Raw genomic sequence first — 26,929 nt, forward strand, 5'->3', positions numbered from 1 at the left:
CCTCCGCCCCTTTTCGTCTGTCATCTCAACGCCGAGCAGTTCCGTATTCTGCTGCTGTACTTTTTTTCATGTACAGTTACCCCGCATCACGTACACTGTATGTGTTCAGAACGTACCGTCACCAACATGGACTCGTGATATTTGGGAAGGTAAGAGATGGGCTTTGAGCGACGAGACTGAGGGTTGAGCCGGCGGGTGGCATTGCGTATCGTTTTTCACAAGGTGCATATCTATCGTAAAGTTTCGACTGGGATAAGAACGCGATCATGTGTCACATCTCAAGTTCCTGCGCGTGTGGTAGCTAGAGGGGCGACTAGTTGATGGTGAGCATCAGCGCTAGTTATTTTGTCAGGCCAATAGTGATCGGAAAATGTGAGGGGTGGCCCTTCGGAGAGGAAAGTGACACTCGAACCAATGGCTGCAACTTCGTTTGCAAGTCAGTTACTGCTGTTTGGCTACAGTGTTTCTGATTACTCGCCATATGCAGTCCGGGCAGTTCAGTGTTACATTAGATGACATAAAGTGTCATGCGGTTGATTTCCTGTTCACGACGAGGCGTGAAGCAGTGTTGTCACTGCGTAGCTAACAGACAGTTCTGATGAGAATATCACCACAGATGACAACACGGAAGATTCCCTATGCAAGTGATTATGTAGTGACTGTTACCTCCGAGGCTAACTTACATTTAGGCTACAATTCTAAACAGGTCGTGGCTGTTGTACCCTACGCTAAATGGTCTTTGACAACTTTTATAGCATTTTGAGCAATGTATGTTGTCGTAAAATAGGCCTGCAATCTATTAAAACAACTGGTTAGAAACAAGAAGACTTTTTAAGACGATGTTGCGGGAATGACAAGCTGACTCAGTTTCGCAACAGAACAGTGGCCTACGTTTAGCTACATTGCTAATACACTCCACTAACTAACGAACTAATATTTTTAGATCCAGTGGCAGAAAGAGAGTTATGTAATTTGAATGAGACGTCTTCAACTCTGTCTTAAAGTGGCCATCACTTTCGTTTTAAAGCGCAGGAGGCGGGACTTACAAGAACAGTACCATGCACCTGTATGCTTGGAAGAGGCGCATATGAACTTTTTTTAATGAGGTGTTTTCCCCATCCCTGTATGTTTTTAAGTGTTCTATGTTTAACCCTCCTGGTGTGTTCGTTTTGTGTTTACTAGTTTGGTGTTTTCCGGTCAAAAATGACCGCTGGATTATAACTAGTTATAAATCCATAGTAACACACATTATCATCTAATGTTGTGATAGACCTTTGTATCAACTTCTAGGCCTATTCTATTGAATATAACCAGTTTTGTTCTTCCATTTACTATTTATGGCCTGCAGGCCTCACTGACCTGAGCTCATGCAAGTCAGAAAGGGGAAGATTCTATTGGGGAAAGGTTCCAGTGGCATAGAAGCAAAGAGGCGCTGTGAGGGTGTGTGTGTGTTTTAATGTACAGAAGCACATACAGTCCATTTCATCAATAACTATGTGCCTGGACTCAATTTTATACACTGACCATTTTCTCACCCATTCATTTCTAATGGCCGGTCATTTTTGACCGGAAATACACATGGGTGTTCTAAAGTTAAATAAAACACTCAAATTGTTATAAAATTATCAAAATTTGGTTTGTGTGTTCAGATGCCCTGTGTTAACAAAGTCAAGGAGCCTCATGGTAGTCAGAATAAGTTAGCAATATTTTTGAGAGAATTGTCACATTTGACCGCGAACACAATGGTTAAATATATATATTTGTGTTAATTCAATAAAATATCTGAAGGCACCTGTCTGAATCCTAGGCTATACAATATACAAATTAAGAACAAGTATTAGAACTAATCATACAACTCTTATTTTCTCTGCATCATCTCTGTGCTGACCACAAGACCAAGAGGGTGAATATGCTTTCTACTTGGTACCATGTCCCTGACCTTGCTTAACATGAGGGCCCTCCATGAAGCATCCCAACGGAGTGGCAAAGTAACCTCACTCCCATGAGAAGTACACCACCACCCACCACCACCCCAACGCACTGAGCTCAACATCCCATCCTGCGGGTCGCGAGGTCCCCCACCTCATCCCCACCCACGCCCTGTGACCACCCAAGATGGCCACTGCCCATAGGAAGCATCTCGTCAAGGACTTCAACCACTTCATTACCTGCTACGTGTGTAAAGGTTATCTGATCAAACCCACGACTGTCACAGAGTGTCTGCACACTTGTAAGTTGTAAGCACATACACACACACACACACACAAAGAAATGTTTCCTCTGTAATGCTTACTGAAGCCAGTTTTTTCTTTCAATAATCTGCCATTAAAATTGCTTTGAGTCTTCCCACCTTTCTCCCATTGCCTGTTAATTGGCAGATGTGGGGGTGAGCAATCTTACAATTGACACCTCAGGAGGGAGGAGGGTGAACATAGTCATCTTCAGGTTCAGTCACCATGACAACAAATATCCTCTTTCTGCTGCATTGATGGTCTGAGTGATTGGATCCAAACCCCCTGTTTGTTGTGGGTTATCTAGACAGGGAGCCATCACAGTGAATTGTCTCACTAATCCAGAAAAATGGTTCTGTAACTCAGGACTTTGTCTAAATGGCCCTGAGGTGCATCAGGGGAAATTTCAAGAAGTAGTCTATCCTCTTGGCTGTCAGGGTCCGTTAACAACCGATCTGTCCTTTTTTCTTCTAATGGAGTCTGGCTATAACACCAGCGTTAGGAAAACAGAATGAGTGAATGGCTGGATGGGTGGATGGATGGACTGACTAAGAGCATTTAATACATTGTTATCTGCTTTCTGCATTGTGTCTGTCGCCATCAAGGTCTGTAAAGACCTGAAATGTCCTTCTCATCTGATGGAATCTGGCTATAGCGGCAGCATTGGGAATGCTAACATCTTGGATGGATGGATGGATGGATGGAAAGATAAATAGATAAATAGATGGATGGATGGATAAAACATTCATTGTCGTAGTCTGTGGACCCCCTGAAATAGCTTTGGCCACCCTCTGGCCACCCCAAGGGTAAAAGTCTAGCTCCGCCACTGGATAAATGGTTGGAAGGATTGATGGAACGATAAATAGATGGATGGATGGATAAATGGTTGGAAGGAATGATGGATTGATAAATAGATGGATGGATGAATGGATGGATAGATGGTTGGAAGGATTGATGGAACAATAAATTGATGGATGGATAGATTGATGGATGGATAGATGGTTGGAAGGATTATTGGAACAATAAATAGATGAATGGATGGATGGATAGGTAAAGAGCATTTATTTGTTCATATCTACTGTCGTCTACATTATCCACCTCCTTTGTTAAGCCAGCAGGAGCAGAGGCCTGAAGTTCCCCTGATCTAAACGACATGTGGCAGCTATGCTACTCTGCATATACGCTATTGCATAGGTCTGCCAGTGGCGTTCCACAGCCTGGCAAGTGAATGTATACCAGGTCCTGTAGGGCTTGGCTTGCCCTATATTTCCGCACACCGCACTCCAAGCTGACCTGATTGTTGCTGACATGGTTCTGACGTAGTAAACACCAAGTCTGTGGTTGTGTGACGAGAGCGGCTTGGATTACAAAGGGAAGAGTGGGGGTAGAGCTATAATGTGTCATCTTTGTGATTGTCATATCACAGGAGCTAAGGATAGGATGGAATGTATAGAGAGTAAGTGTGTGTGTGTGTGTGTGTGTGTGTGTGTGTGTGTGTGTGTGTGTGTGTGTGTGTGTGTCTGTATGTGTTGTGTATGTGTAATGTGCGAAGGTAAATGCTTATTTGGAATACCTGTCGGTTGTTGTTAGTATCTGAGTCTGGATGTGTCATTCTCTTGTATTTGCAGTTGTCTTGCAATGTGTTTGTTGTTGTTCTTGTTGTTATGTACATGTGACTGTGCTTCTGTATATGACTTTGTATTTGTGTGTGTGTATATGTGTGTGCGTACATTTGTGAGTGTGCCAAAGAAAGTAAGCAGGGGATATGTGTGTGTGTGTGTGTGTGTGTGTGTGTGTGTGTGTGCATGTGCGTGTGTGTCTGTGACAGATAGAGAGAGATGTTGAGAGTTGGCTGCTGCTGTTGGCTGCAGGAATGTGATAGTTGTTGTTGTGGTGGCCAGCCCTGTGTGTGTGTGTGTGTGTGTGTGTGTGTGTGTGTGTGTGTGTGTGTGTTTGTGTTCCGCCCGGTGCCCACTCACTGTTTATCAGCCTGCCAGCTCGCAGTTTTCAATTTCGCTCCTCAATCAGACGCCTTCACTCCAACCCCCCCCCCCAAAAAAAGGCCTTATTCCCCATGGCTCTGTGCAAACCTGCAAACCTCACAGCCAACATCACATTCAGAAATATGCACAAACCTGAATATCCCTGTCTTTTCCTACTCAAAACTTTATCACCTCAAAAAAAGAGTTCAGTTTTTTAAGAACAGGTCAAGTGGCAATACTGTAAAGACCATCCCAGGGATACAAAAAGTGTATTTGTAATAAATAAAAAGGCTTGGGAATGGTGGTTCTGGTCTGTTTTAAACCTCAAAGCTGTAATCAATTGTAGGGTTTTTCTAGTACAGGTCAAGTGTCAGTGAAAAGACCATCCAAATACATAGCAGTTATAAACAATGATTAGTTTTATTGTTGCTTGATTCAGCTACAGCTTCTGGGAATGGTGTTAAGTTAACACATGTGGCATTTTGGACAGCTTGCCATGTTGGAAGGACAGTTGTAGTGTGGCTGCCATATTGGCCGGCACACACAGATGGCTTTTAGCGAATGTTTTTAACGTTAGGCTGTGGCGGCTGGGGGAAGAACGTTGATTATTGAAGGACACTGCACAGTCTCGCGTGGACACAGTCAATGTCCGGGAGCATCGCACATCTTGCCAAATGGTCTTGGATGTTAATGAAAGGACCTAGTATGCATGCCTGTGATGTGTCCTTTTGAAGCTGATGTCTGTGTCTCTTTCTCTCTCTCTCTCTCTCTCTCTCCCTGTTTGCCGCTTGCCCCCCCCCCTCCATTTTCCACCCCACAGTCTGCAAGAGCTGCATTGTCCAGCACTTTGAAGAGAGCAACGAGTGTCCCAAATGTGGCATCCAGGTGCACGAAACAAACCCTCTGGAAATGTTGAGGTAAATGATGTTGCTCACTGCAGAGGCTGTCCAGTGTCATTAATACACAATACAGTAAAGCCATGTGTATTTTAAGTGCACAGTAGGGCTGCAACCAATGATTATTTTCATAGTCGATTAATCTGACTATTATTTTCTCGATTAATCGATTAGTTGTTTGATCAATAAAATGCTAGCAAATGGTGAAAATATCTTGCATCATTATTTTCCAGAGCCCAAGATTATGTCTTCACACGCCTTATTTTGTCCACACACCAAAGATATTTAGTTCACTATCATGGAGGAGTAAGTAAAGCTGAAAATATTCAAGTTTAAGAAGCTTCAATCAGAGAATTTTTATGTATTTTCCTTAAAAAATGACACAAACCGATTAATTGATTAATCGTTGCAGGCCTAGTCCACAGCACAGACTTCTAAACTGCGTGTTTGATTGTATAGAGAGTAAGTATGAAAGTGTAAGAGTGTAAGCTTATGATTGAACAGTCATGTGAGTTTGAGATGAAGATGTCAGTGGTTGATGACTAATGTCCTCTTTTTTGCATATTATCATGTTAATCATGTTATGAGGGGGAAACAGTGGGTGAAAAGTGCATCAATAAGGTCCCTTCTGTCCATTTCCAAGCAGGTTTGAATTAAGCAATTTCAAACATTGACAATGGTCTTCAAATGTACCCGAAAAACCAAATGAGCCCAAACACATCTGTCATCAACCCCCCCCCCCCCCACACACACACACACACACACACATACACACATACATATACACACATAGACAGACACACACTAAAGACATCCCTCACTTTATTTACAGCCCCCAGTATGCCTGACTGCTCCTCTTAGTCATCTGATTACAGCAGCACAGGGACAAGGAGCTGGAGATGGGTCTGGGGGCACTTGGGGAGGGGATGGGGGGGGGGGGGGCAGTTGTGTAAATGTGATCCGGGCTAGGCCTAGATCCAGACAACAGCTGGAGGGCAGGGCAGGAGCCAAAGCCTCCGCCGACAGAGAGAGAGAGAGAGAGAGAGAGAGATAGAGAGAGAGAGAGGACAACTGAAAGTGAGAGAGAGGGAGAGAAAGAGACTGTGTTACTTGATGCACAGGTGCTGAGAGAAAGAGAGAGAGAAGGGAAAGAAAGAAACAGAAAGAAAGGGGGAGAGAGAAGAGTGGGGAAGAGTGGGATGAGAGAAAAGAAGGGAACAGGAGAATAGAGATGGAATAGATTGCGCGGGAAAAAGAGAAACAGACTCGTCTAGCAGCTGGACTCGATGCTGATCTGGCCGGATCACATTCAGAGACGGCTGCTATATGTATGTAGGGAGCGTACTGAACAACTGAACAGAGAGAGAGAGAGAGAGAGAGAGAGAGAGAGAGAGAGAGAGAGAGAGAGAGAGAGAGAGGACAACTGTGAGTGAGAGAGAGGGGCAGGGAGAGTCCTTTAGACCTTCTTGGGTGCTTTCCGATCTACATGGTTCCAAATTCATTCTAGTTCACTATCATAAACCATTCATTTTTTAAATTAATATAGGCCATTATTAATGACAAATAAAGAAGCCTAAAAAAAGTTCTATCTTTTTGATATGATGTTTTTGTTGAATTTTGCATCATATATAAACGAATGAGTTTGTTTTTCGCTTAATCTTTTGTATTGATCTCATAGTTTAGAGTTCCCGAACAGTACTGAGGCATGACTCAGCATTACTATACTGATCTGCGCATACATTATTGTTGTAAATGACTTGTTTGTAAACAACTTGTAATAATGGGTATTGTTGTAAATAGTGTATCATTGTGTGATCAAGTGTGTTAAATTGTGCCATTCAAGAAATATTAAATATTATAACATTGTGCATATAATGTAGTGTTCATAGTCACATAGTTTTGTGCTATATGATGAACAACAAAATAATTTTATTTTTGAAAATGTTATTCATTTTGCCAAAAGAGTAATTATAAGTTGTTGTTCAACGTTTTCTAATCTGAAGTGGAATTGGCCTTGTCTTGATATGATAGACAATGTATCTCAGAGCGTCTGGGCATTGTCTCTTGCCCAGCTAGCATTCCTTCATTATCATCTGTTTTTCTCTCTCTCTCTCTCTCCTTTTACCAACTGCTTTATCACAGGCTAGACAACACTCTGGAGGAAATCATATTCAAACTTGTCCCCGGACTCAGAGAAAGTAAGCCTGCATACACTGCATATTATTTTTGTAGTGCATGCATTATGTATTGTGTTTATTGCTTCGTAAATCAACAGTGCAATTCTGTATGTGCCGAAGGAAGTGGTGCTTTTGAGCAGGGGATGTGTGTGTGTGTTGTGTTTGTGTGTGTGTGTGTGTCTTTGTTTGTTTGTTTGTGTGTATGTCTGTCTTTGTGTGCACCCCTGTCTCTATGTGTATGTATGTCTGTTTGTTTGTGTTTGCGTGTGAATGTGTTTGTTGGTTTATTAGTTGTTTGTTTATTTGTATCTGTGCCTCAACATTATCGATACCTTTTCCCAACCCATTTGTTTACCACCCAGGTGAACAGCAACAGGAGATGGAATTCTGGAAAAGGAATAAGTCGAGAGAAAATGGAGAAGGTAACCTCCAACCATGTGATGTCCATTTTAGAAGCATCCAATATGGAACTCCTGTTAGGGCAGGACCTACTGATAAATCCACCAGACCCATCTCCCTCTTTCTCTCTTTCTCACTCTCTCTTTCTCACTCTCTCTCTCTCTTGCTTTCTGTTTCTCTCTTTCTCTCTAACTCTAACCCTACACACACACACACACACCATATCCATATCACAGACACATTCTTTGAGAATGAAAGTGTTTGGTGGAAACTGTTGTCCCTACGGTAGAAGTTATATTTCCTGTATTCCAAGTAGAGAACAATTTTGCAGATTGTAAAGCTATAAGTGGTATTCCTGCAATGAGCCGTGATCATTGCTACCTTTACTGTAGAAGCCCTTAGTTTCTGTTTTGTTGTGAATCTGTTTCTGTGTCTTGTTTACATAATATATAGATCTAGTATATATGTCTATATAGCTCAGTCTATTAGACTATTAGTCTCAGACTCCTTTTGTCTTAGTCTGAATATAATATAACCTGTGTGCTGTGTCTGTGTCTGCTGGGCCTGTCTCAGTCATTGCTCCCATGATAAAGATATTTATGGATTCTTTATTTATCTGAATTTCACTGTTTGGTTTGGAGTTGAGCAGCCATGATGAACCACTGCATGCGAGTTTCTTGGTGTGTTTGTGTGTGTGTGTGTTCTTTTGGGGGGGGGGACTCTTTATTGGCTGTCTGCCATCACAGGTCACAAAAAATACCTAATCATTGCTTTGCCCTTTCGTGTGTGCATGTGAGTGTGTATGACAAGAGACAGAGTCACACACACACACAGACACACACACACACACACACACACACACACACACACTCACACACACACACACACACACACACACACACACACACACACACACACAGAGAGACAGAGAGTGGTAGAGGAAGAAAGAGGGAACACATTACTTCATTATTTGTATGTGTGTGTTTGAGAGAGATAGAGACAGAGAGGGAAAGGTATTACCGAACACCCCTGTGTGTGTGTGTGTGTGTGTGTGTGTGTGTGTGTGTGTGTGTGTGTGTGTGTGTGTGTGTGTGTGTGTGTGTGTGTGAGTGTGTGTGTGTGTGTGTGTGTGTGTGTGTGTGTGTGTGTGTGTGTGTGTGTGTGTTTCCTGACCCACCTGATTGAGGTTAACTGTATGTAGTCCCCCTGGGCTTGGGGCTGTTGTTCAGAAGTGCAAAAGTGTGGCCTCCATTCTTCCATTGTTTGGGTTCACCGCCCCCCCAGAGAGGCTACATGCCCTGTTAGTGGCCTGCTGAACAGACATCATAAACACACACACACACACACACAGTCATGCACGCACACATACACACACACACATTCACGCACGCACACACACACACACCCGCGCACGCACACGCATACGCACACTCACACTCACAGAGAGAGAGAGGAGGATTTCTTTAAAAGCATTGTTACTTGACAATCTTCAACAACCGATCAGTAGCAATAAAAAAAACCCTGCTGTAGCTACCTCAGTGATGTTGTGCGAGAAGCAGAACTAAAAGATTTTGTAAGGCCTTGTGCCTGTTTTAGTTGTGAGCTAGTCAGGCACGTAATTGTGACCCATTAGTTGTGTTTACACAATCTGACTGACATTGGCAACCCATCATATTGTCAATAACTCATGTAGTAATAATGTAATGTAGAGTAATCTGATCATATAATCATATATTCAGGTTTGTTCTTTCCCCGTTTGTTTAGCTGTGAAAGGGCTGAATGGATGTATTTGCAGATTGCTCAAGTGCTTTCATGTTTCTGTGTGTCAAGGATTTGTTATGATGTTGGTTTGGTTTGCCAGTATTCTGAGAGTGTGTCACCCACAGTAAGCAGTCACTGGGTAGCTGCTACTGTGAGAGTCAAACACTTCTGCAGAAATGGCACACACACGCGCGTGTGTGTGTGTGTGTGTGTGTGTGTGTGTGTGTGTGTGTGTGTGTGTGTGACATGTGTTATGCCACTTTCTTATGTACTTTGTGTCCTGAGAGGACATGAAGTGCTGAATAGCCAGTAGAAATACAACAGCACTGATAACACTTTACACTGTTTCACATCTCAGTCTGCAGGAGCTTTCTTTAACTGAGAAATGCTGCTAAATTATCTGCTAAACTTTAAAGTTAAGATGTCATTCCTGTCTCTTGTGTGTTTTTGTCCTGTAATGTAGGCTTTTTATCATGTCCAGTTTGTTGTTGTGTTCAGGTAGACATTTAATTACCGCTGTCTGAGAAAGAACCTGCTAAAACAAGGACATTAACTTCTCCCCCGATTGTTTTGAATACATTAACAGTACATGTTGTTGTTGTTGTTGTTGCGCTGTGATTCATTTACAATCTCTGAGCACTATTTTATCTGGTTGTTTTGGCCTGCATTTTTACTCAAAAACCTGGTGCCTTTTGCACCTGAGAAGTAACCTTGAAAGTAGTAATTCACTTTTAAAAAATATTTTTCATCATTGCCTTTGCCTTAGTTGAATGAAGACAAACCCCTGGTGCTCTTCATAATGTTTGTGTGAACACGAATTTTCACAGAAGATTTGTATAAGATGTAATCTTTCCGTGTGTTATTTTGGGCTCAGTTGTGACTGTCACTAGTATTTGGTGATGTAGAAAGTAAACCCTTAATGGTTCCTTGGATTGTCTAAATGAAGCCATCCGCGAAAGTCTCTGAAGGCATAAGCTTTATTGGACTTCACCCACCATCGCCTCACAGCTGTGGTTTTGTAAAAAAAAAAAAAAAAAAGGACATTGTAGAATGTTCTGGAGTGTCTCTAGAACCTACTGTAGACAGATTCTATAGAACCTCGTAACAGTCCCTCTCTTTCTTTGGGAGAACTCTGGGCCCCGATACAAGGACATTTTTCTCCTCAGAGTGCCTGGGACTCTTGTGTGTAGAGCATTCCGGAATCCTACCACCAGCTGCAGAATGCCACTCGTTGCGACCCTTGCCAGACAAAATTAGACCAGCAAATGCGCCCCCGTTGAAAGATCTGGGGAGAATTTCCTCTGTGGCCTGCTATTAAACGCATTGCATTAGTGGGGGGTTAAATACATTTTTTTCCCCAGCAGTGCCATCCAAACTCTCTCTGTCTCTCTCTCTCTCTCTCTCTCTCTCATTCACTCACTCACTCACTCACACACACACACACACACACACACACACACACACACACACACACACACACACACACACTGGGGGACACCAAAGAGAGATGACTTAAGTGTGTGCAGCTGTGACTAATTTTTAGTGATTGGATAATTACCTTCAGTATTAATTTTCTCCGATAGCACCCCCCTCCCCCCCAGTAATTCTTCTGGTCGTTTTGGGGGTGAGGGGGCTGGAGGTGGTATTGCAGTTGAGAGAAAGAAAGAAGGAAGCAGAAAAAATGGTAGGAAAGAAAGAGGGAGAGAGTAATGATGGCGGAGGAAGGATAGAGAGAAATAGGTGGTTGGGGGGGTAATGATTTGGGGAAGTGAGGGGCGGTGTAGGCAAGAAAAAGCAGGATGTAGAGAGAAAGAGAAAGTCAAAAGAGAGTGAAAGTGCTTGTGGTTGAGCTCAATCCAGTTCAAATGTTGCCTCTCCAAACAGCATGCAGGGTCTTTAATTTGTGGCGTGTCTTGCAGCCACTGTAAGGAATTATTTTGGGGGAAGATCTTTGTAGAGGCTGAGGTATTTCACTCTCTCAATAAGCATCTTGTTATACTCACTTAGGGTTTTGGGTACCAAGGTTGCACACATACTGATAGATGGTCTTGATTTCAGATTAGGGCTGTAACGATATGCGTATCGATACCGAAATCGCGACACTCATCCACAAACCTGTGTCAAAGGCTGAATCGTGACACACCCCCAGTGTTTCCTGCAGCTTTGCAGTTTACGCGGCCGCACTTTTCTTTTACTGTCTCTGGGCCGCACAAGCAACACACATTAGCTTTTCTGTTGTTTAGACATGGTTATAATCACTTAAGGTATCCAAAGTGCATAATACTCCACTGTACTTCATTCAGTTCTTTATGCCAAGTGCCTCCAACATGACCATGCAGCTGGGTTACCACCCAGAACATGACGTCTGTGCAAACCCCTAATAACAGTGTTTTCCAAGACTCAAAAGGGCCTGTCCCAAAGAGGAAAGGTATTACCTTGAAACTTAAACACACGTAGGGAAACTGAACAGTTCAACCAGTAGACTATGACAAGATAGCCCACTATGCTACTTTGTTTACAATATTTCCAGGCTTCAACCAGACAGCTGTATTAAAGAGATGGAGTTGTAATAGAAGGCTATAATCAAAAATTCCTACCGAGGGCCCTGACATTTAAATCGAGACATTGAGAACTTTGAAAAAGCACTGGTAGTTTATCTTCACGAAGTTTAGCGTTTGCAGCCATCTTGAATTTAGTCACGATAAGTCGAGCAATGAGTAAGAATGAACAGGTATGATATAAGGGATCAGATTCCAAAAATAATTCAGTGGAAATGCATGGATTCCAGTTTCTTCCAGTAGCAGCAAGCAGCAACTGGAATCCATGCATTTCCACTTAATTATTTTTGGAATCTGATCCCTTATCATACCTGTTCATTCTTACTCGTTGCTCGACTTATCGTGACTAAATTCAAGATGGCTGCAAACGCTAATCTTCGTGAAGATACTGTCTGTATAAATCGTCTTGTAAGTAAACTACCAGTGCTTTTTCAAAGTTCTCAATGTCTCGTTTTAAATGTCAGGGCCCTCGGAAGTCTACCAATGAAGTGTGGAGATACATTGAGCCTCGTAAATGGGTGTAAAACAGTGATTTATTTGCATGGCTAGCCCGATGCCGAAGCACCACTATTGAAAAAGCTGTTGGTAGCATCGGCTAACTAGCGCCAGATTTTGGAGTGCAGGGGACAAGCCGAGATGGGCTATGAGACATACGTTCACACTCGGTATCATGTTTCAATACACTTTAGGTCAATATCACACCGGAATTCTCCTTTAAGCTGTTTACAGAGAAGAACTGTTCACTCAAGAACTTACAAATATCCTCACCCAACCACCACAAGTCGTCCATGTGTTGTCTTGACTTTGAAATGCCCTTCATTTGCGGGATTGTTTTTTAAAAATAGTGTTAATGGCTTCATATCTTAGCTGTTGATTTTTATATGTGTTTACACCAAACTTCTCTGATCCCACAACTATTAGACGGCTGCCCCAGGGCCAAGAGAGCTCGTCTGGACGAAGATGAAGAGGAAGATGATGGTACTGATAAGGACTATCACCGTAGTGACCCACAGATCGCCATCTGTCTGGACTGCCTGCGTAATAACGCCCAGGTCGGAGAGAACACCGTCAAGGTCAGCCCATCTGCAGATCTTCCCTCATCTCTGCTGTGTCTATAGATAGATATAATAATAATTCTTTATTTCAGATCCAGGGGGATCCATATCACAATAAAAAACAAAGAGTTAAAAAATACAAATATATATGCATATACACAATACATACATACATACATACATACATACATACATACATGCATACATACATATATATATATACATACAGTTAAGAACAAAATTATTCATACCCCTGGCAAATATTGATTTAATGTTGGTTTTCTCTTGACCAATATTTTGTTTGTTCTGACTGAAAATGACACTGCCACATGCTAAAAGGCTGTAAGACAATGTGGTAGAAACATGAAATCAAAAAATGAAGCGTTTTTATCTTTTTTAAATATTTTTATGAAAAATAGCGTGTCAAAAATTATTCATACCCTTTTTAAACAATCACTGGAAACATCTTTATTTGCCATCACAGCTCTCAAAATGGTTCATATAATACCTACCAAGCCTCTTCATGTCTCCACAATGATTCTAGACCGCACCTTTTTAGCAGCAATCCAGGTTCAGGCAGGCAATCCAGGCAGGAACAATTATTTGCCATCACTTTGGCCTTGTGCTCACTTTTTTGACGGATTTAGGTCTGGACTCTGGCTGGGCCACTCTAAAATGTTGATATTGTTCTCTTACCATTTCTTGCCTTATTTGGCTGTATGTTTTGGATCATTGTGTGGTTTAATGGTCAAATGCCGCTTATTGGGGCAGGTCTCTCAGCACACTGATCTTTTCCTCCATCTCAATCTTATATGTTATTATTTCTTATTTCTATGTAGCCTCTTGTTTTAGTGTTACCATTAACTTTGAGAAATGAGTGACATAATTTATTTCTGGCCACTATAGATAGACAAACAGATTGATAGACATGATTCATTCATTCATTCATTCATTCAATCTTTATTTATTCTCGGAGGTTCATTGAGGGTAGTCCTCATTTTCAGTGAAGCCGAGATTACACAGTAATAATGGAATACAAGAGATATAGTTTAATAATTGTGGAAAATAAAACAAATAATAAGATAACCTACATACCATTATAAAGGAGGAAGGGAAATAAACATACAGAAAATATTAATAATAAAATAATAACAATAATAAAATAACATTTACATAAAACAGGTACAATTTGACATAGGAAGGTTTGTGATTACAGATCTGAATTGATTATAGGAAAGTAGAGAGTTCATTTTTATGTTACATTGGAGATTATTCCAGGAAGTAGGGGCACCATAACAAAAGGCTGACTTTCCCAACTCAGTGTGGATACGAGGAACCTTAAGCATCAAACAGTCATTTGATCTGGTCTGATAGGGACCAGAATTCCAAACAAGCATGTTTGAAATATAACCTGGTCATTTTTCAACAATACCTTTGTAAATAAAGAGATACCAATGATTATGTCACCTTTCAGTCAAAGATGACCAGCCCACTTTACCATAGAGGACACAATGATGAGTGCTATAGCCATCACCAGTAATGATCCTCAGGGCAGAGTGGTAGACTCCAGGGCTTTAAGTGAGCAAGCAGTAGCATTTCTATAAATCACATCACCATAGTCTAAAACTGACGTAAAAACTCATACATTCCATAGGGAGGTTGGCTTTGTTTCTGTAGAAGAAACCAATTTTTTGTCATGATGACATGGTGATTGATAGATGCAGAGATTCACATACAGACATACATACAGACATATCTTGAATTTCCCCTTCAATCAATAAAGTTGATTGATCAATAAAGTATCTATCTATCTATCTATCTATCTATCTATCTATCTATCTATCTATCTATTACTGTACAATACAATACAATACACACATACATACTGGTATTTCAATGGACTTATTCATTCATAATTATGACCACCATAGCCTCCAAACAGGTCTAATTCAGTTTCAATTGCAATGCTTAGTTTTTAGACAATGGTATTGTTGAGATGACCAGATGGGCATATTATCAGACAAACCTTTGAGGAGACAAATGTTTGGATCACACTCCCCCATCCACTCGTCTCTTCTTTCTTTATGATTATGCCATTGGTGTTCACTGCTCAACTGGTTGCTAGGATATCTTGCTTAGCGATAGACCTTGAAACCCTTTCCTCTTAGCATGCCCCAGAATCATATGGGGTGATATGAATGAGTAGTAAACTCACCCGCTCTTCAGATTGTGAGGTGTGTGTGTGTGGGTGACATTGTTTTTTTGTTTTTTTTTGTTATTTTATTTTTTTTCAAATGTTCATTTATTCTCTGTCCTTGAAAAGAGGTCAGAGAGACTGATGGAAGCAGTAATCTACAGGTATTCATTTGCCCAGGTGGTCGTTATGAAGTTATTTTTGCCATCATAATTCCTCTTCACAATGGCACAGCATCAAGATGACTTACAGGGCCAATGGAATGCAGGGATTAGGAGGATACAAGGATACAAGGATACAAGGAAGTTTATTGTCACATGCATATAGTTACTGGAAGTAAGAAATGCAGTGAAATTATGTCTGGTGTCAGCCTATTTGTGCAAAGTGGGGGGGTAAAAAGTGCAGTAGAAGAGGGGTTTAGTAGATTAAGTGGCAAGGGCTGCATAAGAAAGGTGGGGGACCAACAAGGAGCACCCAAGAGCAACAGGGGCAAGGAAAAACTCCCTTACCAAGGAAGAAACCTTGGGCAGATCCAAGGGGCTAACCCAACTGCCAGGGGTCTTGGTGTGTTGGGGGGATGACAGGGGAGATGGGATAGTGTGCTGTGTATGTGGGGAGAGGGCAGTGTGCAATATGTGTGTTGGAGAAGCTTCCTCATGAGACAATGTGCTGTGTATTGGGGGGGGGGGGGGGGGACAGTGTGCTGTAAGTATGTTGGGGATGTGTGTTGGAGAAGCTTCCTGATGAAATAATGTGCTGTGTATGTAGGGGAGAGGGGGGGGCAGTGTACTGCAAGTATGGTGAAGGGACTTACTATTGCAAGCAGAGTACTGTATGTATGATGTATGTGAGTGATGAAGATGTGTGTGTGGGCGGGAGGAGAGTGTAGCAGTGACTGTGTGTGTGTGTGTAGTGTGTGTAGTGTGTGTGTGGGTAGGTGGGGGCAGTGTGCTGTAAGTATGTAGAGGATGTGTGTTGGAGAAGATCCTGAAGACAATGTGCTGTGTATGTAGGGAGGGGGGGGGGGGGGCAGTGTGCAGCAAGTAGAGGAGGCTTACTGTAGCAAGCAGTGTGCTGTATGTATGTGAGGTGATGACAGTGATGATGTAAGTGTGTGTGTTTTTTGTGTGTGTGTTGGGGATGGGGGTGGGGTGGGGGGTGGTGGGGGGTGGTGGGGGGCAGAAAGGCTAGGCAATCAAGGACATGGGTAGATGGAGGAGAAATCAAAAATAATAAATAAAAAGTTCTATGGAGATGTGCAAAAGTTAGAGAAAGTCAGATGTGTGTGTGTGTGTGTGTGTGTGTGTGTGTGTGTGTGTGTGTGTGTGTGTGTGTGTGTGTGTTTTGATGTGTGATGAAATAAGAAAATAAATAAAAGGTCTGTAGCATAGGGTGAGGGATGAAAACGTGCTAAAAGTCTTGTAGGTGTGTGTGTGTATGCATAGAGCTTTCCAGTAGAGACATTATGCAGAACAGTGACATTGGACAACATGTTCTTATCCAACTGTGTGTATGATCACTACCATACTGGGCTGATGGAGATGGTTAGGTTATTGTATTTGGCAGATAAATACAATAACCAAAGGTACATTTCAGTACACAATGCACTATAGTGAACCATATTGAGGTTATTGACTATAGTGTAAGTAAGACTTCGAACACAGCTAGACTAACGTACAACAGGAAAAACATTTGCTGTATTCGACAATTTCACTATTTCAATACCCAGTGCACTATAGTTAATGTTATGAGGTTATTGCCTATATAGTGGGCTATGTAGTGAAATAGTGAAGACTTTGAACACAGCTACTGTTTTTGAAAAAACTATTGTACATTTGAATCTTCTTTTGCTGGTTATTGCTGTTGTCTATTAATGTTGTTGATGTTGTTGTTGTTTACTCCATAGGGCTTAATGAAGAAGTTCATCCGCTGTTCCACGCGAGTCACTGTCGGAACAATTAAGAAGTTTCTCAGTCTGAAGCTGAAGCTTCCGAGTTCGTACGAGGTAAGATGGCAGTGCTTTCTCCTCTCTCGTGCTACCCTTACACTTTTCCAGATACTGTACCTCACGGCCATTGGTACCTCACTGGTACAACATAGATATAACATATAAAATGTATGCAATGATAAACAGTGTGGTCATAAAGATGGAGGTGCATATATGGATACTTTTAGTGAATTTACATAGATTCTGAGGGGCTGGGATTTTTTCTTATGTGGTTGAAAAGCAAGAAATGCGATTCTTGTGGTATATCACTTTAACAACCCCCCACCCCCCCAAAAAAGAAAAAACAGTTCTGATTGCAAGTTATGGATTATGAATTTTGTGCCGCGATTACACCTAATTCCCAATTACACTTAAGACAGCCACAGCAACAAAGATCACCGGACCAAATGCTTCACACAGCCATTTCACTGGTACACAATAGATAGATAGATAGATAGATAGATAGATAGATAGATAGAAAAACTAACAAAACTAAATACTAAATATACTATATAAATTAAATCTAAAAAGTCCAAAGTGCTTGAGGGTGATCAAGCATGAGACGCTTGTAGTGGCAGGGCCTGTAGTTCTGTGTGCATGGTGAGGTGCTCAAGAGAGTGAGTGTCATGGTGAAGGTGCAAAAGTAGTCCAACAGTAGTCCTGTAGTTCTGTGTGCATGGTGAGGTGCTCAAGAGAGTGAGTGTCATGGTGAAGGTGCAAAAGTAGTCCAACAGTAGTCCTGTAGTTCTGTGTGTATGGTAAGGTTCTCAAGAGAGTGAGTGTCATAGTGAAGGTGCAAAAAGTAGTACTCAAGAGAGTGAGTGTCATGGTGAAGGTGCAAAAGTAGTCCAACAGTAGTCCTGTAGTTTTGTGTGTATGGTAAGGTGCTCAAGAGAGTGAGTGTCATGGTGAAGGTGCAAAAAGTAGTCCAACAGTAGTCCTTTAGTTATGTGTGCATGGTAAGGTGCTCAAGAGAGTGAGTGTCATGGTGAAGGTGCAAAAAGTAGTCCAACATTAGTCCAACAGTGCAATAATAAGGTCTAGAGACCAGCATAAATAATATGGACAAATAGGGGAGTAAAGTATAATGTAGACAAGGTAATATAAAAAACTATAAAAAACTATGTCAGTGCAAGAACAGGTTGAGGTAATAGGGTTACAGCCATTCAGTATTGTAGCATATTACATGTACTGTATGAGGGGCAGCCGTGGCCTACAGGTTAGGGCTTCGGGCTTGTAACCAAAGGGTTGCCGGTTCGTTCCCCGACCAGTGGGAAAAATGTGAAGTGGTTGAGTACCGCTCTCCCATGCCCACATCTTGTGTGCTTCACCTAACTGTGTGTTCACTGTGTGCTGTTTGTGTTTCACTAATTCACGGATTGGGATAAATACCAAATTTCCCTCACAGGATCAAAAGAGTATATATACTTATACTTATAATTTTGAAGTTAATCTTTATACTAACACTGATTTTTTATTAATCATAAGTATCCCTCTGAACAGTGAATACATCTTCTTATTCCTAAATAGGAAACTGAACCTTTGACCCAGTAGGTGTTAGCATCAACATGTGTCAGTTAAGCTTCAAGAACCTCCTAACTGATATCAATCTCAAGAGTGCTATTGCTGTTGAGGTATCCTGTCTTGTTGAGCTATTCTCCTGCAGAGGTGCTAATTCCTATAGCATTGTTTTGCCCAAGGCTCTGTTAAAGCATCCCCTACTTCCCTTCCCACTGAGACACATACAGTTATAGCAGTTGAAGCTCTCCTCTCTCATCAGGCAGGCCAGGGGAAAGAGCGTGTGGCCCTGTCTCTCTTACTTCACTTTACTGCATGAGAGTGTTATAAAAAGCACAGAGGCCTTAGGATATGCACTGCACTTCTGCATTCGTTGCCCAGTAATGAGCATAATCTGTGGTTGTGATGATATCCAAAATTATTTAAGCAACAAGCCCCGAGAGGCTGTAGGTTCTAATGATTTTAGGACAGCTAAGGGGCGTTGTTAAGCCAGACACAAACTGGAACCTATGGCCTCGCGGTTCTTATTGCTTTTCTAAAACGGTTACTAATATTCCTGGCAAGATTTCATAAAATAAAGGCACAGCAACAAGACATTTTATGATTTATTCATAGATCTTCATTCTTCCGCCAAGAAATATATTACTTCTAACAGAATGGTTGCCAAGCAACGCAGAGACACAGTAACCCTAACATTTGTATCAATTTGTGGCGCAGTAATATATAATGCAATTCAGTCAATGTGAAGGGTTCACCAATCATAATCGAGGAATGGAACTATCTGTTCTAGAAAGATATGTAATCTATGTATTAATATATCTATAGTTATGCCAATATCTACATGTTTACTCCTGTCCATATATCCTTGTGTATGCTGGACAAATATACATCGATGATCTCCTCATCTCCACAGCTAGACGTTCTATGCAACGGTGAGATCATGGGAAAGGACCACACCATGGAGTTCATCTACATGACTCGGTGGCGGCTGCACGGGGAGAATGTAAGCTGTCCGCCAACAGGGAGTGAGCGCGCTCTGCCCCTTCTCTCCTGTGTGCCTGTCTAATCCCTGCTGCCATCATCTCATGGGTGGGGAGGTGGTGGGCCCCCCGACTGCTCCAGAACTGTGACATCATTTTAAGCCGATCAGCTTAGACTTTTACTGTTGCATTTTATTTGTTATGGTACGAGGAGGTTAGGGACCGTTAGGAAACATTTGCTTCTAAATGTCTTTTTAACTGTTCGAAACTGGTGCTGATTGGAGACACTGGCATTGAAGCTGTCACTGGACATAGAAATTAAGATTTGTTTATGTCAAGACAAACCTGTTAACAAAAGCAAATAACACGCAGCAGTTTTGGTCTATAATATTTGGCTTGCGCTTAATTCTTATTTGCAGCATTATAAGTTCAATTGTCTAGTTACACTTCATACTACTACTACTACTACTACTTATAATAATAATAATAATAATAATAATAATAATAATAATAATAATGTAGGAAAGAGCTATTGACATTACAAAGAACATGGATCAATATGAAAGCTTACAGTTTATGCAGACTATACGGGAACAGATACTGTGGTTTTCTTTCACTAAAAGGAAGAAAACAAACCAGCAGACCATACTGTACTCTGGGTCTGAAGTGATTATTTCCTGTTCGCCCATGCCCACAGTGTCAAAGGACATATACAGCGTTCGAGGATATTGATATTTCCATATCTGCAGTGGTTCAGGCCATGGCAAGCCTCCAAACCGCCAGTGATCTGTAGCTGCTCACTGCATTAAAGGTGAAGAGGGGTGGAGAGCATACAGATAATGTTTACCTTTCAGAACACACAGTCACAGAGTGTTCTGCTAGCTTTAAATATGGACCTCAGCATCACTTTACCCCTCCAGGTCATGAATTACATTATTAGATCAATGGAGCGTTCTACTTGTCTTGTGAAGAGCCGTGTAATAAATTATTAGATCCAGCGCCCTCCACATTTTTGGCACCCCTGGTAAAGATGAATAAAATCAGCTATAAAAATCTACTTTTGGTATTTTATCTTGTGTTTACGATGAAAACAATAAGGAAAAATCTTGAAGCTTGAAGTAAAACAAATTTATTCTGAGAAAAAAATATAGATAGATAGATAGATAGATAGATAGATATATACTTTATTGATCCCCAAGGGAAAATATATTTTTAAAACTAAGATAAACACCAAAAGATGATTCCATTTATGATTTTATGATTTACTCATCTTTACTAATAAATGCGGATGACACTGTAGATAGATAGATGGACAGACAGAATGTGCACTAAACACAGTCCTGGTTCGGTAAATGGAAACAAACACACATAGTGGTTCGGACCACATAAAGTCAAGTCGTAAGTCATAAACAGTTCCAGCCAATCAGCTTGTTGGTTGTGCGTGTGTGTGTGTGTGGGGGGGGGGAGGGGGGGGGGGTGTAATTTGCATGGCTGTCGAGTTCAAATATCAACAACTTTTCAGCAGAATTGCTGACAATGATAAATACAACATAGAAGCCGACACACTATGATGGGTTTTGCTGCAGCCCTGGCGCCGAGGGAATTAATTGCAGTGCTGGTGACGGTCACTTTTAGACAAGCCGATGGGGGAATGTTGTTGTGAAAGGTCACAAAGGGGGGGTAACGACTGTATCGATGCTATAGAAACAGCCGTCGAGAGGGCCGTGAGGAGGCCAAACAGCTGACCCCACAGGGGGTATCTCTCTCACGAGGTGCTGCTGCCTCTCTGCCCTGAGAATCTCACACTCGCTTACAGCGATGTGTGTTGATGAAAAGACTGTGTAAAGTATCTCATCGCATGCTTATCGTGGTGGTAACAGATCCAGTTTGTTAGCGCCCAGGCTGGTGTGTCCTAGTTTGACCAGCACGGCGGAACACTGACCTGATTTTCGTGTTTTTTTTTTTCTCCTCAAAACACAACATATATGTTATGTCTACACCGTGAAGCGAGACATGTTTATTGTGTAAATACAGGCAAGGACAATATAATTTCAAAAAAGATGAGAATGTATTAAAGATTTGATTTTCCACTGTATACTGAGAAACGCTGAAGCAAAACTAGTGTTAAACAACTGATATTAACTTCTAGCATGTTTCTTAGAACCTCTCGAGGACTTCATCTATTCCCACATCCCCTGCACATCTCTTTGTGTTTTCAGTGCAAAACTCTACTATGGCGTTATTTTAACATCCATATCTTGTCATAAATTAATGTGGATATTGGTCTACATTCCTGCTGAGGCAAGTAAATTAAATATTCACATCAGTGTGACAGATCCACCATGCTATTTAAAAAGGTGAAGGCAGGAGGCTCTGTGTTAGACACTTAGCTCCCTAAGTGGAGAGATCCCTATGGCTTTAGTGTCCAGCGAGAAAAGAAAGACCTGCAAAGAGGGGGAAGGTTTCTCTTTTTCTCTCTCTCTTTTTCTCTCTGTCTCTTTCTTTTCTTGGTACAAATAAAGCTGAAAAAGGAATGAAGGCTATCTGAGGTTGGTAATGAATTCCCTTTCGGGGCGAAACGGCACAGGAAAGTGGGCCAGTATCGTTCATTGTCGCCACCTCATTTCCTCTCTCTTCAGGTGAAGTGCTGAAATGTCCTTCCTCTAGAACTCTAAAAATAGGGCCCAGTCTGGGCTTGGTGTGACTCACCTGCACACACACACACATTCGCTCACACACACACACACACACACACACACACACACACACTGACACATACTTCTCCCACATACGCATATCGTTCCCACTCTCTCAAATCTGAACACACAGGTACACATGTTCCCCCTCGATCACATTTCTGAACACACACATACCTGCCTGATCTCCTCGGCACACTTGGAAGCATTGCCTTGCTTTGCCTTGCCTTAACTCTCTCTCTCTCTCATTCATGTGCACAAAACATATAAACTAAAAAACAGACCACATACACACACTAACACACTTGCAAACTCTTGTGCGATATACTTACTGACATTTTCTCACACGGTCACACATGGTCTCTCTCTCTCTCTCTCTCTCTCTCTCTCTCTCTCTCTCTCTCTCTCTCTCTCTCTCTCTCTCTCTCTCTCTCTCACACACACACACACACACAAACATGAACACAGAACTTGTGTTGACAGGGTATAGCTCTTCTTTGCATGACCCGATCTCGTGTGCATCGGTCAAGGGAGAAGACACATTTTGAGTTTTTCTCGGGACCGGATGAAGGTGTGGGGATTAGCTTGTTGCGTATTGTGGGCAGCTGTGGCCCACTGGTCTTGTAACCGGAGGGTTGCCGGTTCGAGCCCCAACTAGTGGGCCGCGGCTGAAGTGCCCTTGAGCAAGGCACCTAACCCCTCACTGCTCCCCGATCGCTGCCGTTGTAGCAGGCAGCTCACTGCGCCGCGCTTAGTGTGTAGTGCGGTGGGCGGTGGTAGTGTAGTGGTTAAGGAGCTGGGCTAGCGTGCAGTAGCCTGAAAGTTGTCGGTTCAATTCCCGGCTTCCACCGTTGTGCCCTTGAGCAAGGCACTTAACCCCAAGTTGCTCCGGGGACAATGTGATCCCTTGTAATATAGCTGACATATGTAAGTCACTTCGGTCAAGAAGTGTCTGCTAAATGTAATGTAGTGTGTGCTTATGTTCACTGTGTGCTGTTTGTGTTTCACTAATTCACCGATTGGGTTAAATGCAGATAAATGCAGAGACCAAATTTCCCTCACGGGATCAAAAAAGTATATCTACTTATATATATATACATATTTCTGATGTCCTGACGGACTCCTCCGGTTACTCCGCTCCGCTTGCACTTCAATTTACAGGCGGACACGTGTTCTCCGTAGGTCTAAAAATAGGCGAAACAGGAGTCAGCAGAGAGCAACCTCAAACTTACCCCCTGGGGCTTTATTAGTAGTGATTTATTGACCAATATCAAATCATTTTTAAACATTAAACATGGTGTATGGGCATCATTTTATGTTGTGGTTATATATAATTTAAATACCAGTAATATACATTTCAGTATTTAGTGACATTTTTATCTGGAACTGCTCTATCAGTGTTCTAGTTCTTAACCCCATGACTGTGGCAGAGTATGTATCTTTTAGTGATTAAGACACAGTAAAATTAGTGATACTCTCCTGACTACTTCAGGGTCAATGTCTGAATGTGTGATCTGTTTTGCTACTTCTTTGAACAGAATTGGCTGTTTGTTGTTCTCAAAATTGCTCTAAAAATGATCCGCAAAGATATCGTTCTTCATATCATTATCATTATAGTTAATGTGTGGACGTCATCATTCATATTGGCTAGAACGATACTTCTTTGTTGTTAGCGTTATAGGTATCGTTATTGACGTTATTGTGATGCCATTGCCTGTTATTATATTATTTATGGTAATGCAGATTTATAAGATTGATTGTTTTCAATGCCATTTATCTATCTCTTTCCATAGGCCTACCCCATGGTACTGGAGTACAGGCCACGGATCGACTTCGGTTAGCCAATGAAAATAAGCCTGGAGGCCACTTCTGCACTAACTTCAGCCCATTGGTCGACAGCACAATGAATGGACACACCCACCAAGTGGAATCAGAACATATTCTCACACATGTTTTACTTCCTGAGGCCTTGACCTGAGACTTTTCTCTTTAATGTTTTTTTATGTATATTTTTGGATTTCCAGTATGTCGAATTCCAGCAGTTTTTTTTTTTTAAATCCATCTCAGTTGGACAGAGAGAACAGAAGAACTGATAATGGAATTTGGGAGAAGAAACCCATCTCACATCACAATAAAATGGTTTGATTTTGTTTTTAATTTTTCACTGTTTTATTTTTTTAAATTTGTTTATCTTTTTGCTCCATGCAGCACACAACACGAGAGAAAGAGAGATGGAATGGCCTCACAAGATAATGTTATCATTACATGGCCAGAGTTGTTCATCACCAACCAGAGCCAGTGGTGGCAGGTTATGTGTTTGGTCTGAGATTAGCATCGATGCCGCTAGCATAGCGCTCAAGTATCATGTCCAGATGCATCTGCTCAGCGTTCTGTCTGTGATCACAGTGCCTTTCTCTTCTGGTAACTTTTCCTATGGATACCTTCAATGTATCTCAAGTAATTCCCAGCTTGTTAATCACGATGACTGTGTTATGGTATATAGCCTACTACAGTACATATCCAGTGTGTATTCACCCACATCTGCATTATCTCCAGTGCACTCAGACAAAGTGCAATGACACCATATGTCTCATGACCTTACCATTACAAGTGCCATATTCTATCAGTGTAACACTGCATAGAAAGGTGCATACTGTATCCAAAGGTTAATCCTTTCAAGTAGTAATAGCTATATACAGGCAGCATAATGTTATGGTAAGCAGTACTATACAGGGAAGAATGCAGTAAAAAGCATTGTGTGTTCATTTTAAACACATTCCTGACAGCATGTGTAAGCCTGAAATCCATGTTTATGTATGTTATGAAGTACTGCTTTTGTGCCTATTTTGCATCATTTGAGATGCTGAAAATGCTTCTAGGTGTTCAAAGGGTTACCCCTTTTCGGTCCAACAACCCATGATCTATTTTGTGTTTGTGTTGCCTCTTGTCGATCTTTTGCATTGTTGTCAGACCCAGAGGAGTCAGTTGCCACCATCTTTGGCCTTGCTTATAACTACAGCATTCATGACTTCCAACAAAGACATTAACTCACAAAATGTCAATAATCTCTTCTCTACATACAGTAGAACAATTGCTTGAATGCTGGGCAACATCTGCCCGTGGGTTAAGCAGAAAAAACACCCAACACCAAACCCTTGCTAATTGCCTATTCCATAGCACTCCATTCCACCATTAAATCAGTAACACATAGAGGACTTGATAGGATCCAATACTATGTGGCAAATGGAAGCCGTTTTGAGTTTGTTTGTAAAATACTGGGATGTCTGACACTCCGTCTGCACTATGACCTTGGATTTGTACTGTTTGTATATATAGGTGATCTACAAAGAGGCATGCTCTGATGTCCTAGTGGTTGATACCGTTGTGTTACACTACTGCAGAAGATGTTTTTTGTTGAAAATGCTGTAGTAGTGGTTTGAAATGTTTGTCTTTACCCCCAAGCGCCTATGTTTCTACTGTTTAGCTTCTGAAGACTTGTGTTTTTTTTATCGTTTTTTTTTTTTTTTTTTTTTTTTACATTTTATTTCTGTTTTCACTGTAATGGGCATTTTGGTCAAATTAACTTGAAATGCCTCGTTAGTATTCAAGAGGTGTGAAGAACTGTCCTACCTTGATTTAATGCCTATAGGTCTCCCAGATACTGAAGTTCTTAGCAATACATTGCTGAAACAGGATTTATTTGACTTTGTTGAGAAGTGCTCAAGGTACTCAAAGACAAACAGGATTCAACATCAGTTTCAGTAATAATTCATTCACATGTGGCATGACTTTCCACCTTGTTAAGCTTTGATAACCAGTGTCATGCATGTCATGTCAAGTTCATGTCATCTTAGAAGTACTAATCATGTCTAAAGGAATTATGGAAAGATCCAGATGATTCTTCTGAAATTCATTATCACTTTCCGAACAGGATTTATATGTACATTCTAAAGGCCCATTCACACCAAGAACAATAACGATAAATATTGTTAATATGAATGACGATGTTCACACATAAACTATAACGATATGAAGAACTATATCGTTGGGGATCACTTTCAGAGCGATTTTGAGAACGATAAAAGGCTAATAGCCAATCAGAACCTATCGAATTTTAGCCGTCACATTCATTAACACAAGGAGAGACTTTGTTTATCGTTGTTCAGTGTGAACACTTTTATCGTTATGGTTAAAGTTATAGTTATCGTTATCATTCTTGGTGTGAACAGGCCTTAAGACGTACCATGGTTGAAATGCGGTTAGTTGTTTGTGCCAAATAGCTACAAAAATGGCTCATAATGTGGTTAGATAATTACAACATATTACTTTTTTTAAGGCTATTTTGGAAGTACAGTGTAACCCCCACCACTACCCCCTCCCCAAAAACAACACCAAAGATGCATAATTGGACTGCTGGTATTGTTTATTTATTTTTTGCACTGATTTGAATGACAAAAAGGTTGTAAATGAAAAAAGCCTGGGCAAAAAATATAAT

The 26,929-nt window shown here is 41.4% G+C and overlaps 1 protein-coding gene across 1 annotated transcript; it reads left to right on the forward strand.

Moving 5' to 3' along the window:
• pcgf5b (polycomb group ring finger 5b) lies at nucleotides 1-26,468 on the forward strand. Its single transcript, XM_042083601.1, has 9 exons — nucleotides 1-149; nucleotides 1,895-2,230; nucleotides 5,034-5,130; nucleotides 7,252-7,307; nucleotides 7,649-7,708; nucleotides 12,926-13,077; nucleotides 17,160-17,258; nucleotides 19,672-19,761; nucleotides 24,228-26,468. The coding sequence occupies exons 2-9, from the start codon at nucleotides 2,116-2,118 to the stop codon at nucleotides 24,273-24,275; spliced, it is 717 nt and encodes a 238-aa protein (XP_041939535.1). The 5' UTR covers nucleotides 1-149; nucleotides 1,895-2,115; the 3' UTR covers nucleotides 24,276-26,468.
• Nucleotides 26,469-26,929: the final 461 nt, after the last annotated feature.

The sequence above is a fragment of the Alosa sapidissima genome, chromosome 24, assembly GCF_018492685.1.
Source record: "Alosa sapidissima isolate fAloSap1 chromosome 24, fAloSap1.pri, whole genome shotgun sequence".
In the NCBI taxonomy this organism is placed as follows: domain Eukaryota; kingdom Metazoa; phylum Chordata; class Actinopteri; order Clupeiformes; family Clupeidae; genus Alosa; species Alosa sapidissima.

Coding starts and splice junctions, on each gene's coding strand:
- pcgf5b (XM_042083601.1), top strand. CDS start 2,116: ATGGCCACTGCCCATAGGAAGCATCTCGTCAAGGACTTCAACCACTTC. Junction 5,131..7,251: donor AACCCTCTGGAAATGTTGAG/GTAAATGATGTT, acceptor GCTTTATCACAG/GCTAGACAACACTCTGGAGG. Junction 19,762..24,227: donor GGCGGCTGCACGGGGAGAAT/GTAAGCTGTCCG, acceptor CTCTTTCCATAG/GCCTACCCCATGGTACTGGA.